Below are 15,926 nucleotides of genomic sequence, written 5' to 3' on the forward strand. Positions count from 1 at the left end.
CACTGTCACAGATGGTCGAATGGAATCAAATTAAAAAATAAACTTTTGCTTGGAATTCAGATTTATTCCAAAACTCGTGCGCAGGAAGACCGATTTCTTTTTTGAGGGTGAAAACATTCAATCACTTAGCATTGAGATTTAACAGAGGTGACATACATATAATTAAAAGATTGCAAAGTTTTTCTTTCTTTGTTTGTGAGGCATATGACAAGAACCCCCCCCCCCCCCCAAATAAATTACAAATGTGAGGGCTAGAATTGAAAAAGGTGTCTAATTACAAATGCAATTTGTTTTGCCTTTATCGACAAGGACAGCTGGAAAAAGAAAGAAAGAGAAGAAAGAAATATGGGGAGAAGTTTGCTATAGACATGTATCAGAGTGATAGTCATGTGACATGGCAGGCCAAACACATCACCAACAGGCCTCAGCAGCAACTCTCTGCTGTGCCACTGACTGTGCATTTCACAGTTCCCTCTCATTTTCACCTTAAAAAAAAAAAAAAAACACGTTTTTCTCTTGCCTTCTCGCATTTTCTCTGACACACAGAGCGACCCGATATTTGCAGGAGCTGAACCGCTGAGAGCGGATATCATGTGAACATGGGGGCTATGTAAGTCTCAGGTTATGTACCTGATAAAACCTCCGCACAATGATCAAATGTTCAGAAATGATGGGCTACAGTGGAGAGTGAGTGTAAGTGAATGTCATCGGCAATACTTCAGTAATGTTTAGGGTTTGTGTGGTTTGTGGGGAAACAGCAAATTAACAAAAAGTGACAGAGAAAGAGAGGGGGGGGGGGGGGATAACGAAGAGGGCTCTGAAATACCTGTGAATGGATGCCTCTGGACAAACACACACACACACTTGAGTGCTCCCTTTTTTCTCCTCACTCTGTTCCCTCGTTATCGAGTAAGACCGAAGGCGGAATTACAGCCCCAAATAGGCCCAGGCTTTATTCAGCGTGAGAGTGTGAGTGTAAAATGCTCACAGGTTTGAGCTCTCAGTGTACTGCATCAGTACATGTACTACTAACCTGTTATCTCAGACATTTGGCTCATTACTGTGAGGGGGAATTTGGGCGTTTATACATTAAGAACTGTGAGTGTATGTGTGTGTATTTGCAGTGTGAGTTGTCAAGCATCCTGTCATGTATTACTGTAATATCACCACATAGATAAGCTTCGATAATACGTGTTTATGTGTGTGATGTACATGCATTTTAATTGCTACCACTCATGACAGTTCTCATTAATCACTTGTCCTCCTCATCATTAGCTCAAAACCACATTAACTTTTTTTTTCTTACATGCACACACACTTACATATTTCTCTCTCTCTGTGTGTTTTTTTTTCCCTCAGTGACACACTCGTACTCTCACTTTGTGTTATTGATCTCTTGCTTGTCACAGTAACACAGGATGATCTCGGTGATGGTTTAAAAAGGCTCCTTCACTCACGTCAGCAGTCTATTTGGAAGCTGCCTGACCTCTACCTGTCACCTTCACTTCTAATCAAAACAACAACAACAGTGTGTCTCTTGAGTTCAGCGGCGACAATAATGCAGACATCATGATGCAAGAGTGACGTGAGTCTCTTACCGTGCGGCTGATCGCTTTTTGTCTCGTCATTTGTGCCAATCAACTTACCATCGACACATAGTTCTAGTTGTTATCCCATACGATTTCTCAGCTGGCTCTAAAACATTAAACTAGTGTAATATTGGAATCTTTTTGAATTGAAGTACTAGTTTTATTATCTGAGGCGATATGCTTTGTCAAATGAAGAAAAAAGTAAGTAGTAGATCCTCGTCTGTTTCTAAGTTGTGGAGTTGGAGTCGGGAACCCCCATGATTCTCGGCCAGCCTCAACGTCATCTTCTGTTATTGTAGCATTGATTGAGGGCCGGTGGTGTAGCGGTTAGTGCTGGTTGCCTCACAGTGGGGAGGTTCCTGGTTCGAATCCCTGTTGGACATAAGCCTCTCTGTGTGGAGTTTGCATGTTCTCTCTGTGCATGTGTGGGTTCTTCCTCCCAAAGACATACTGGTTAAGTTAATTTTTTGACTCTTAATTGCCTGTATGTTTGAATGTGAATGTGGCTGGTTGTCTGTCGCTGTATGTCAGCCCTGTGATTGATTGGCGAACACACCAGGGTGTACCCCGCCTCTCTCCCGATGGCGGCTAGAATCGGCTCCAGCCTCCCTCGACCCCGAACAAGGAAAGTGGTACAGATAATGGATGGATGGATGATTGAGAGCCCCCTGGTGGCGGAATCTATATTGATATATAAATGAATATACAGCATATAAAAGTTTTTAAAAATTGTCTTTTTAACAGAAATCTGACTTCTGATCTTTGATGAGACGTCCGTCCGTCTGTCTGTCATAGTACTGAGTGCTGGATCTGTTGGATTCACAGTTGAGCTTTGCATTCGACTTTAGCGAGTCATGTTGCTCCGTTCTTGTTGGGACGGTTCTCTGCAAACATTAACCCTCAACGTGACCTGTTTGAAAACTGCATACGGCAGAAAGCTGAGTCTACACTTTACAGCTGCAAAATCAACACGGTGATGTTGCAGTTGTGTTCATTTTTTTTATTGTTTCACACAAGAATCTAAAAATACAAAGCACATGAAGAAATTATAAAAGCCCGTGTGTCGGTGTGGTGGGATCAGGCTGAAATGGAAACCACATCCAGAAGACATATAATACCACACAACCAAACAACCTTGATATCATAAATCACATATTAAAGTAAAGCCAGGTCGCCGTGTGTGCCGTAGATCCACCGTGCAGAAAACAACAACAAAGCTCTCATTGCCTTGAACTGAATTCCAGACTTGCCCTAAATAAAGCAATCCCTGAAGTGGGTTAGTTTTTCCACAGAAGACTTCACTGCACTATTTGCCTGATCCTCAAAGATTACTGCATCAATTATTTTTTGACAATATGGGTCGAACAACAACAAACAACCTACCGTATAAATCTAACAATAGCATCGTTTAGTGTGAGAACTTGTATTTCCTGTCGGTGTGTCCTTTTTTTTTTTTTCTGCACGAGCGCTGACTCACGTCATCCTGAGACGAGATGAAAACACTATGTTCCACTTACTGTCTCATTACTGTGAGAGGCGGAAAGAGAAAAATCAAACGGAGACACGAGAGAGGACGGAGAAGACTGTGGGTGACGGGCGGGCGGAGGCAGCCAGTGGACGGGGCTGTGGGGATATTTTGCATTCAGCTCTTGTGGTTTGATAAAGAGGTGTGTTATGAACATGTAACCTTGTTGGCATCGATCACGCTCCTCGCATCAGCACCGTTGATTGGAGGAGACCTCTCAGCACAAAGTCCATACGTCAATGCTAAGAGGATTATTATCTCGTATACCTTTACTGAACTTGATCTCTGCTCTCTGCAGCTCTCACGCTGTGTGATCAAACACGTACCCCTACACATGACATGCATCACCTGTTATTTATATAGCTGCAACAGAATCATATATTTCTTATTTTTGATAACCTATATGACTATAAGCCTATATGACTTCAAAAATATTTAATTATGTAGAATGTAGTTCTATAACTTTCCCATTGTCTACAAATTCTATTAAAATAGGTTTTCTCACATTTTATTGACAGACTGAGATTTTTCAGCTTTTTTGACCACATCCTGTGGCCCTAATGAAAAAGGCTGAATATCTGAGTCAGGTAAACGCAATAAATTGAGTCCTATTTTAGAAAATCTTGTGTTGGATTCAAGTTTCTGCTGTTTGTTGTGTATTTTTAGAATCCAGAGGCAGAGACAAGAAATCAAAGCTGAAATAGTCTGGAGTTCTTCTTTTGTTTTCAATACGGTATGTTACTGTGAATGTGAAATAACGGTACTGATGCCACTCGGACCAGCTGTGGTCCAGATTAGGACTGCACGGTAATTTTCATTGTATGGGACTGTTCAAAATAAACAACATTGGAAAAGTCTAAATGAAGAAAAAATGTTTTTTTTTTTTTTTACAATGTTATATTTTTATATATATATATATTTTTTTCTTTTATTTTGAATGAGTCAGATGAAGTTAAAGCTAGCTGTCAGATAGCCTCACATCATTTGTGCCAATACATTGGTGCTAATAAAACATTTTCAACAGGTATTTCGTTCAGGAGGAACATGATGTAAACAGTTATTCTGTAAAACACAAAGAACAGAAAAAAGACTTAAAAAGTCTGAGTGAAGTTTTTATGCTTTTTTTTATTATTCATCACACTTCCTATTGTTATTGCAATATTGAACAACTTTTGCACACATGCTTTATTTTTCTCATTTTGTGCAGGATTATCCCAGAGTCAAATAGTAAATCTTCAAAAACCAAAGGCATTTATCACAAGTATCCATAACTCAGATGAAAAGAGATCCAGTTGATCGTTTGTTTCCGGTCCCTTCAGTGTTGACTCAAGACATTTCTAGAAGCACTACGGCCCAGCTACTCTTTTCTTTTTTCTTCTTCTCTTGTTTGCTTTCTTACATTCTTGATTGTTACATTGAGTAATGCGTGTTTACATTTTCAAAGGGACTAAGTTGTTATGTTACTCTAAAACTTAAAATGAGGCGCAGGGTAGCCTGTAGCGGTTTATCGTGGACCCCCATGTGCAGAGGCTGTAGACCTTGTTGCATGTCATCCCCCACTCTCTCCAGCCAGAATGTCCGGTCTCCCTTCAGCTGTCCTATCTAATAAAGGCAACAGGGCCCAAAAAATAACTCAAATGCACTTCAGCCTTTAGACATGGTGTAGCTACTCTTCTGCTGGACTGTAATATCTCCCAGCCTGTAGCAGCGAGCCCATTCTTTGCTAATGAAGAGCCTAATCTGTAAAAACAGGTGAGAAATATGTAACTTCATTATTCTGAAAAAACTAAAATCATAGGCTGAATAATGTCCTAATACATCTGTGCACTGTAGGTTGTTACAAATGCTACTCACAAAATGACTAAATCACGCAGTTTCCTGACACTTTTTCCAGCCCTGGGAGGATTCACAGAAAGGTGCTATTTTGAGCAGAAACAAAAAATGATGAATTTGCGAATGACTCAAACATTGAGTCAACTGCTGTACCTTGATTTATTGTAGTGGAGGATAATGTAACTTGGTACAAACAGCGGTGCTCAGTGATGTATTTTTTAACAGATTTTAACAGAAGGGAGTGCAGCTCTGCACAGCACAACAAGATGTGTCAGGTTTTAGACACAGAAAAAGTCTAATAAATCGATAAAAAGCTATTTTCAGTCATTTCGTTGGATTTTGTCTCGTATCATGGTATCAAGCTTGATTGTGCAAATATTTTTTTCATGTCAGTGTTTGCTTCAGTTAGTCTAAAATGTCAAAATAAAATGATTGATTGCACAAAATGGACAAATGGTCCAATTTAAAGGTGTGCCGTCAGTTTAGTTTAAATCAAATGACTCCTCCACAGACAAGATTCTCTATTTTTTGAAGTAACCACCTATCAACGATCATTCTTTTCCTTTGAATTCGATGCTTTGTGAATGAACTAATGAGCCTTTTTTCTGACGCTGAAGAAAACACATTCACTAAGGAGTGACATTTCGCTACAGAATGAGAGCTCAGAGTCTGCTTGTGCTTGCAGGTCTTTGGTTTGGAGCCCAAACAGCAGAGCTCGCTCATATATTTTAATGATCCTGGCTCCCTGAACGAGGCTCTGTATTTATGATCCGGGACAGAGATCCAAAGCCAACCCTTGTCTTTTTTTTTTAAATTAGTCTTAACCTACTATCTCTTGCACGCAGACACAAGATATCATTTGATCCTTCAGTACTCATAGGGATGATGGATAGATTGGTAGAGATAGAACGTATGGTCGTTGTGGCTTCATCACTGAGCAGCGTAATTACCTTTCATGTTGTGTTTACTCTGACTGACTTCAAAGTCTTTGTTTCTATTTTTTTCAGGAGTATATGTTTTCCCAAGCCTGTGCTTCTTATTAAATGCTGCATTATGCAAACTGTGTCCCCAGAAACTATTATTTCTGCACACATTGCTTTGAAACATGTACAGTGCTGCTTTGAAGCTTAAAGCTCCTTCACTCTGTCCCTCGCTCCCTCGCTCCCTCGCTCCCTCACTCCCTCTCCTTGCTTCCTCTCCGCCCGTCATCTTTTTTTGTATCTCCTACTCGGTCTTCTCTTGTTATCCTCTTCATCTCACTAATTCTTTCTCTCTTTCTTTTTTGGACCTCAGTGGGTCGTTTGTTGATCGAGTTCAGCTCCCAGATGACGATGGAACGAGTGCAGAAAGAAAACCCCAACGTTACGGAGGGAGGCCGCTACACGCCACCTGACTGTCGGCCCAGATGGAAGGTCTGTACATACGTCTGTCGCTCTGAATTTCACACATTTTGTTATCAATCCATGTAACTAAACTCAATATTTTTAAAATAGAAACACACCTCTAAAAGAAAGCAAAACATAACTGTAATACAAGAACTGTTTTTCTCAGTTTTCTTTAACGTGTTCACTTTTTAATCACATTAATCAGGTGCTGTTTTATCCCTTTAGGCGCACTGTAGGTAAGACACCCCAGCTTCTGGGAACCACACAACTCTGCCTCTGGTGTCTCTTTTACTTTGAAAAACCCGGACAGCTCAGTTGACAAGTCAAAAGAAATATCCCCCTTGTGACACAAATCTTTCACTCTTTTAGCGTTCACTGTTTTCATTGACCTTTCAATCCTTAAAGTGTTCCTTTTTTCTGTGGTTATGTTAATGCCTTAACGTTCAAGCTACCCAAAGCTCATTTATTTCTTTCAAATTAAAAGCAGGTTTGTATCAAAATAGGAAGTAAAGTATCTCTAGCTTAAAAAAAACAGAAAAAATAGCTTTTTTGAAATGCAGAATAAAACAATTTCAAACATCCGATTAAAAGTGGGTTAATCGTGATTAACTATTGAAATTCAGCAATTAATCGTGATTAAAACATTTTTTTGTGTTTTTTTCTATCATGTTCAACTTATTTTCTTTTCTTTATTTTTTTGTATTTTTCCTGGCATGAATCTGCTTCCATATTTTGAACTAAGTATCTATTTAAATGACAAAGGTACACCAGAAGCCATGCGCAACAACACTTAAGTATGGCGTCATGAAATGTTATCTAAAACAAAGTTTAAAGTGTTAAAAGTTTCGCTACTCTTTGTACCATCACTGAGATCCGGGTGCGTCCTTAAGCAGCAAAGATGAAAATGAAACAGGTGCACACATCACGACCCTGACCATGCACAAACTGCGGTCGGAGTGCTGCCTGTCTTCTTGCGAGTGTGTTATCATCATGAAGCCATACGGTAGATTAGAGCTCAGCCTTGGACTGTTTGGACAGCTGAGAACGAGTCACTTAAGAGCACAGAGATACGGGACGGACTCAAATCTGCCTCAAATCTGTGATGCCATTGAGACCTCCATCCTTGAGCTGCTTCATTTATTATGAATGAACAGCAACTTGATGTGACATTAATGAGGGGGGGGGGTTGCGATACAGAAAAGATGTTCTGCTGCAGAGCAGTTCAGTGCAAGGTGAGACAGAACTCATTGAGGCATAATCACTCAAATAAACACTCTGACACAGGAAGTCTGTCTCATCTTTGTCCTTGTATACAGAAAAGTTTCAACTGGTGCACCTTTACTAATACATAAGATTTGACAGGTTTTTTTTTATCACTTTATAAATTAGGGCCCGAGCACCAAAAGTTGTCTGACGTCCCTATTGGAATGAATAAACTCTTATTCATTTTCTAACTTACATGTCGAACAAAATTAGCACTTTTAGTGGGATGAATTTTGCATATTTGATGACAGATCAGCATGCAGAATTTAGTTCATAGTCACAACGCCACCTAGTGTTAAGGCGGTAAGTTACCAAACAAACATCCACATCTGCTAGTCTGAACGTCATGTGCATCACCACAGTGCTTACTGTAATTACCGCTGGTCAACGTGGCCACATGAAGTCACACATTACTCCTTTGATCACAGTCCAATTCACATGAAAACTCAAGCCATGACGTACCCCACAGCCAGGGCCTATTCAATGCTGCTTGTGGCTTTGATTTTTTCATCGGAATTCTTCTACTGAAAGAAATGCAGAAAGGTTTTCTGGTCAATATTTTTGATTTGATAGTGACAAATCATAAGCAAAAACCTTTCCCTTATTGCTCAGGTGGCCATCATCATCCCGTTCCGCCACAGAGAAAACCACCTCAAGTACTGGCTCCACTACCTCCACCCCATCCTCCGACGGCAGAGGATTGACTACGGCATCTACATCATCAACCAGGTAAGAGAAGGCCAAAGGACCTCAGGCCAAAAGAACATGTATACTGTGAAGCACGGCCAGAACTTTAGGGAAGAAGTCACCTCAGCATCAGCTACTGTACTAGCTAATGTACAAGCCGGCCAGCCCAAGCAGTGGACGCCATTGCTACACGGTCCATTGTGGTTGTTCAAAATAGTCCACAAAACTGCACAAAATCTGACTCCCCAATGTTCTGCTTCTATCATGTTGCAAGGTTTCATAGACTCCAAAGTTGAGAAACTCAGTGCTATAGCTTCAGCTGTACATCATTCAACATTTATTTGCTGATGTGGCGCTGAAGTTTTTCCGCAGCGACTGACATATTGAGAATAAAGTTGGATATGTAGGAGTGTTCAGAAAAGATCTTGGTTTCTCATTCATGGTTATGACTTGAAGGTGGATATGGATGATCTAAACACTATTTCAAGAGCCCAAGTTGATATAACCAAGACAAAATGTCAAACCTACATGTTTGGACAAAAAGCATGTTACAGGTAATATTGTTTATAATTGTCACTTGTAAAGACCTCTGTTTATTATCAACTATGTCACATTGCAAGTAGAAAGCTTGTGAAAAATATCGTGTTGGTGTCTCAAAGCAGCCAGTTTAAACCAGATCTTTGAGCTCAGGTTAACCTCTGTGTATGGATTTATGAGAGAGAAGAATCAGAGCACCGTTTCCACCATCAGGTGTTTGCATTAATATTGTTGTCTGCATAAAGAGATTGAGAACTCATCAATAGGCAGGTTTTTTTCTTCTTCCTTTCCCCACCTCTGATTGGTCTTTGTTGACCGTTTCTTCGTCTTCAGAATCACATCTGCAGCTTAAATCATATTTACTCGATTCAGCAAAAGGCAGCCTGATTATCTAAGCGGTTGAGAGCGTGTGTGAGACTAAAGGCTGTCGTATAGGTGAGAGTTCTTCTTCTACATTATGGGTAATGAGCTCTTCTCTCTGCCCTTTCGCTCCCCTGTGGGTCGTGTGCAACACCTTAATCACTCCCCCTGTGGAAGGGACCTTTGGTTCCGCCTGCCCTGCTGTGTTCTGCTGTTGATGTGGCTACGTTCCAGTGTCTTACCCTTTTTTTTTTTTCCTCGCTTTCACACTTACAAACCCCCAAACATAAACTCATCTTCTCAGTGAGACCCGTCTGAATCTTTCTTATCTTCAATGTGAAGCTGTTACAAGGCGGTGTGGAGAGCTGATAAGAGTGGTCACAGCATTCGGAGCAATTTTGAGAACTCAACCCTCTCTTTGTTTTTGTTTCTCGAAGAACAGACTTGGCTCATCTCAGATTAAAATTTCCTTTTCTACCATAAGACTTTGAATGCTTTATATAAGGTGCTCTTATGACTGCTGTAACGTTTATTCTATTTCTGTTTGCAACTTGTCTTAGATTGATCGGATCTCAGAGGTTCTGAAAACAACTTAAATATATAACAGCACAATGTCCAAGTGCTTTACATGACAAACAAAATATCATTCTGGGCAGGTAACCTGGCCACTTCCTCTATGAGAGGCCTTGCTGATCGACATCTCCTGTAGGTAATACACCGACTCTTGACAAGAACCTCATGCAATCCCACTTAATAAAAAAAAATGAACTGTCCCTTTAAGGACAGTTTTGTAGTGGAAACACAAGAGTTAAAATCAAAAGTCCTGTGTCCAAAAGTCCAATCCTCCTGGGGTAAAGTCACTATGATAAATAAGTCACTGGAACACACTGGAATAAATAACTTGTACTTAAAATGCTCCATGATTGAGCAGCACTCACAACAAAATAATTATAACATCAATTATTAATTTTTAGGTTCAGGTGAATGAGTGACTCCAAAGATTGTTGATGTTTAAGTTTAAGAGTTTAAGTCTACTTACTTCTCTGACTAAGATGTGCTGTTAGTTTTTACAGTGTATGAAAGTCTACATATTGCACAAGCATCCCACAACATCTTGAATTGTGTGCTTCTGTCCTATCTCACGGAAGCCTTTATGTTGTTGACAGTGATGTCAGTAGAGCTGCAGAATGATCTTCAGCTCATTTACCTGCTCTTCAAACAGACTCAGATCCACTGCCTGCCTGAATAATTATCTCTACAAACCATCACAATTTGTACTCTTCGATTGAAAAGTTTGGAGGGCTTTGTTTAAAGAGGAAATCACTCTGGCGTAATTTTCAAAATCTACTTGAACTTGTTCAGATTCTTAAAATTCAGATTACAGTCACTCTTGAAAGCATTACGAGGTGCTTGTGTGATGAGGGTCATTTCTGCTTCTATTTGATGTAGATGAGTTTTACACTGACCCAAATATTACTCGTAAATGAAATAGCACAGCTGGAGGTTTAAGCTTCACTTTAACTACACCTAAAAGTTTCTGCTGATAGAGACCTCAACTAAAACAATATATAAATGAAACAATGTTTTCATAAATACTGACTCATCGTGAACGGCTGAAGGGTAAAAAAAATGTTTTTGGTTTCTCCTCGATTCTAATTAAGATTTTATACTAATTGGCAATGAAGGGCATATTGAGGTTATATATTATTTTCCCAGCAGTTGCTCATCTAATATTATCACTGAGATATTCTACAATTAGCTCTTTGCACAAGTAGCAGTTTTATATTCAGGATTTATGTTAGAATTAAGCTCGGGCCAAAAGCCTCCTCCAAATCAAACTGAAAAGTAAATTTGTTGCCAGAATCAGCGTAAAATATCCTTACTGTCCTAATTTATACCGGTGAATCTATGATCCTGTTGACAGCTGATCGTACTTAAGATCAGTCTTATGTTCAAAGGTGTGATGGTTATGGCCTTACCCTAACACGTCCAGAAAAAGGACAGTACAAACAAACTGAAACACATATATACAGGCTCAAAACGTAATGAGTTATCTTATCTGTCAACTGTTGATCAATGTTCCTGTCTTGCAAATGCTCAAACTTTCCCGGACCTCCCTTGTCGAGGTCAGACAGGAGTGGTGGACTTCAAACTGCCAGACGAGCTTGACCGTCCCCAGAACAGACAGGGAGGCAAGCAGACTATAAACAGGTTGAAAAGAGTAGATCCAAAGAGGACAGAGGAGGGGTTTTAATGACGAGAAGATCGAGAGTGTCCATCACAGTGGCTAGTTAAAGCGCTACTATTACAAAAATAAGGTGAAGGGCAGTTTTCCATTGCACTCCAGTGGGTGGGAGGAAGATCCAGTAAATACTTCGGGCAAAAGAAATACTCTAAAAAGATGTACCATACAGTATAAAAAAATGACATCTAAAGGGCTGCATTTAATGATGTATATTAATCTGAGGTGTATTTTCTTAATGGTTGATTTATTGTTTTTTCTTTTAAATGTCCAAAATTGATTTAATGTTCCTTCTGTCTTTGGAGCTCTTGACACTTTGTGTAGACCATGATACCCTAATTATAAGGTGATCAAAAAGGGTCAGGCAGTTACATCCAAGTCCAAGCTACAAAAGGTTACCACAAACTGCTTTCAATTGGCCCTTACCACTGGCGTAATTTCTAACAAACACTACTGCTGGCTACAGGTTTGTATCTTTACTTTTCTGCACCGGCCCTCTGCCGTTCTTTTGCCTTCAACGGTCATTTTTTAAGCAGCTATCATCTCGCTCTGAAAAAGCGGCGAGCCGCTGAGGTATGGTGAGTAGGCGTTGCAGAGGGATCATGCGGAAAGTTATATTGCAACCTTGCTGTACTGCCCTGCTGTTCTGTGTCCTCTCTGCCGGACGGAAGAGCGGGGCCAATGTTTGTGTTGTTGGCCGTCGGCTCCTCGTAAAAACTGGAGAGAAGCCCAGAGAGAGGGACAGAACACAAAGAAAAATAGAAGAGAGAGAGTGAGAGGTGAGTGACAGAAGTGATGAAGAAAGTAGAGCCATCTGCCGCTATGATTTTTTTACCCAAGCTTAAGGTTGATCTAGGCTGGGTATCATTATTGATTTATGGCATCTAATGCCCTTCAACTTTAGTGGAAATCTATAAGGTAAAAAAAATCACACACAAACACCTCCCTTTGCTTGTTTCTCCTTAAACATCTGCAGTGGTGGAAGATGTCCACAGATCATTTACTGATGAAAAAGTACCAGTGCAACATTGTAAATATACTCCAGCAAAGGTCCTTTAAAAGTACAGAAGCTCTGTTAGAAAAATGTGCATTAGAAATCAAAATGAATAGTAGTGTTTCTGCAGTCTATTACACAGTTAATTTAGATTTTAACAGCCCATTAAATGGCTGTTTGAAGTTGTACTTTGGAGCTTAGATACATAAAATAGAGCCCTACTACTAATTTTTGTACTCACCTGAGATGGAGTTATCAAAAATGAGTGAAGTGAAACCAGTCATAGTTACGTAAGGGCGGAGATGCAAATGGGTTAGTAATTAAGAAGAAGTTTAAAGAGTGAGAAAGTGGCCTTAAGAAGGAGGTGTTGTTGAACGGATGAGTCAAGAACATGTACTGTATGCAGTAGATTGGGGTTTGTGTTATGAATGGGAACTAAGTGTTTGAGAAATAAAGCCATTGCAAGTGCAAAAACCTGCAGTTCTGGCTGCCAAAAGCCAAGAAATCCCCGTTAGAACCAGTTTTAGAACGCCCATTTTTACAACAGAAATCGACATGTTTACAGACTCCTTCAAAATAGTTTTTTTTTTTTTTTTTTATCTAAATAGCTTTTTGTGGTGAGAGGTGACTGATTTGACTGACAGGCGAGCTGTTTGCCAGGAGGCTATAGCTTTCACTTCAGCTAAAACCCATTACTGACCTTGAACTTTCAGCTTTGTTTGTGATATTTTCATTGCTTTGAATATGTCAGCTAGATGATGACAGCTAGGCTAGTTAGGTGTTTCAGCTATCAAGATATTCATTCAGCCTGCCTCTGGGCCTGCTTCTCGTTTCGACCAAGTTCGTTGGAGTCAGCAGCATTTGCAGCCGCCATTATTTGACTTTAAAACACCACTTCAGAAACTAACAGTGGTGGATGCAAAATTAAAAGTTGATATTTTTTTTACCTGAAGTAAGTTACTTTGTTTAAACATTACTTCACTTTGTATTCTCTAAACAACCTTATCTTAATCCAAACCTCCCTCTTTACTCTTCCCCTAACCCAGTGGTTTTGGTTTCCTGGTACAATTTTCAACAAGTTGAGTGCGTGTCTACAGGTCTGCATGATATATAAGTTTAAAGACTTTTGTTGTGAGATGTGAATTTATTTTGTGAAGTGAGCACACTTACACATCTGAAGCCCGCTCCCCATCCCTGCTCCACGCTAAAGGCTAAAGGCTACATTAGCTTCTAGTAACATCAAAAGCTACTAGATTAACAAACCTGAATCTTTGACAGAGTGGAAGCATTAAGTAATATTAAATAGAAAAGTGAAGACCCAATAGCTTTCAACTTAAATTGAAGAATGTGCTTATATGTCGCTCAGGCTGTACGTCTAACATTTTGAGGTGCTTTCAACAGTAAAAACAGTGTTAGCTTACTTTTTTATTAAGAGTGGCATTTAAGCACCAGAACAAAATCTGATGGATAAGATGCAACAAGCTGACATCTGGTGTCAGCTCTTAACACTATGAGCCCCTGGAGGACCCCTTGCTCCACTAATCCACCGAGATCACCGAAGTCTGACCTGCTTTCTCCTTTCTCCGTCTGCCTTCCTTTACACACGCACACACACAAACGCTCTTTCCAGTAACTCCGCTGTTCTTCGTGTTCATGTCGACTCCTTAGCAGTGGACGCTGAAGGATCATGATGGATTATGTTCTGTGTGTGTCTGTCTGTATTTGTTTGGGCTTCAGGAGGAAGGTCACTTTAAGGCGAACCACACAGTTTATTTGTCTAGAAATCACCAGACAATTCAAATTCAATTCAAATAACTTTATTTATCCGTTAGGAACTTCATTTGTGTTAAAGAGCATCAGTGCGCATACAGCTAGACACAAAAACAACAGCAGAAACACACACATACAAGTGGCTCTATTAAAAGCATGATAAATAGGTCACAAATAATTGTTATGAGCGGTTAAATGAGTGGTGTTAAAAATAAATAAGAAATAGATCATTTGTTCATGAGCCTGATGGATGTGGGAGCAAAGCTTGACATGGCTCGATTAGGCAAGTGTGTGTGTTTGAGTGTGTGAGATGACAAAAACACTCGTGAATACTTCTGGTGCATATATCTCTAAAGTGGTAGATTTCAGTGATTGACCTTTGTTCCGTTTGCTGTATGTCAAAGCCATTTGTATTATTATTTGTAGCAGAATTTTGTTATATTTCAAGAGACCAGTGCTGTTTAGTGCCAACAAAGCCACAAGTAGCTAAAATGTACACAAATGGTGTCAAAACTCTCAAATGGGTTTATTCACAAGGTCAACCTTTTCTGTGATAGAACAATTAGCATGCTATGCTAATAAAGAACGCGGTGTTCTTCTACAGCAAGATCAGTAAAAGCTGACCAAGTAAAAGTTCTGTGTTTGGGGTAGGTACTTGATACGACATCAGATGCAGCTGAAAGCTGTAATTATGATTATTGTAAGACATCATTAGCATGTAGCACATTTATCTTTCCCCGAACATGTCAGCACTTGAATTGCAAATTGGGTCATATAGATGCAAAGTTTCGACAAGGAAGAAGACTGTGTGGAAGAAAAAATACCTTTCTACTTTAAAAAACAACAACAACACATGGGGCACTGGTAGCCTAGTGGTCAGTGCGTGCAACCCATACAGAGGCTGTAATCCTCCAAGCGGGCAGCCCGGGTTCATATCCGACCTGTAGCTCTTTTCCCTCATGTCACTCCCCTCCTCTTCCGCCCTGATTTCTGACTCTACCCACTGCCCTTTCTCTAAAATAAAAGTATTAAAAGTCTCAAAATAAACCCTTAAAAAAGAGCTGGCAGAAAAGGAAGAAAATCTTTGCAAGAATATAATAGAATTGTGCAACAGAATTTAATCAGCAAATGTCTATAAAACTGATAAATTCCAATATAGATTACATTTAAAATTGCAATATACTTTACTTTATTTAAGAGGACAATATGACAGCATGATAAAAAAAATCTCCATAAGCATTTAAACATAATTTCACAATTGTTGTTATCTTGCTTTTATTCATCAGAAGTGCAGTTATCAATTCAGCAGCTCACGGCTGCATCTCTTGACTTCCTGGATCAGTTCAGAAATAGTGAGTGAGTTAAGTGAAGAAGCCTTTGCAGATAAGTTAAAGAACATAAGGACATCACTCTGCCACGGTGGTTAAATGAGTGCCCCTTTGCCATAACACGCCGCGTGTGTCTCTGTGAAATGTGTGACGAGTTTCAGTTTGATATAATGAAAAGAGGGCGATAGCAGAATCCATTCAGCAGGAGAAATATTCAATCCATGCTACTCTTTATCTTTGACGAGTGTTAGCATTTTTCCCATGCAGGTGAAGGACAGTCACAGAATAAAGCCTATTTAATTATAAGATTCATTATGTTCTTATCGTCTCTATGAGGTTGCATGCCTGGGTGACATATTTAGATATAAACCTCTTAGAGGAAAAAGAAGTCGGGGCACAGCCTTTTCTTTTTC

General features: G+C 39.7%; 1 protein-coding gene across 1 annotated transcript in view; it reads left to right on the plus strand.

Moving 5' to 3' along the window:
• Positions 1–15,926, plus strand: part of b4galt2 (UDP-Gal:betaGlcNAc beta 1,4- galactosyltransferase, polypeptide 2) — a 143,920-nt gene that overhangs the window by 53,470 nt on the left and 74,524 nt on the right. The window contains exons 2-3 of the mRNA XM_061045029.1: positions 6,241–6,359; positions 8,208–8,324. Coding sequence (XP_060901012.1) covers positions 6,241–6,359; positions 8,208–8,324 — 236 coding nt within the window. The remainder of the gene's footprint in view (positions 1–6,240; positions 6,360–8,207; positions 8,325–15,926) is intronic.

This window comes from Labrus mixtus, chromosome 8 (assembly GCF_963584025.1).
Source record: "Labrus mixtus chromosome 8, fLabMix1.1, whole genome shotgun sequence".
NCBI lineage: Eukaryota > Metazoa > Chordata > Actinopteri > Labriformes > Labridae > Labrus > Labrus mixtus.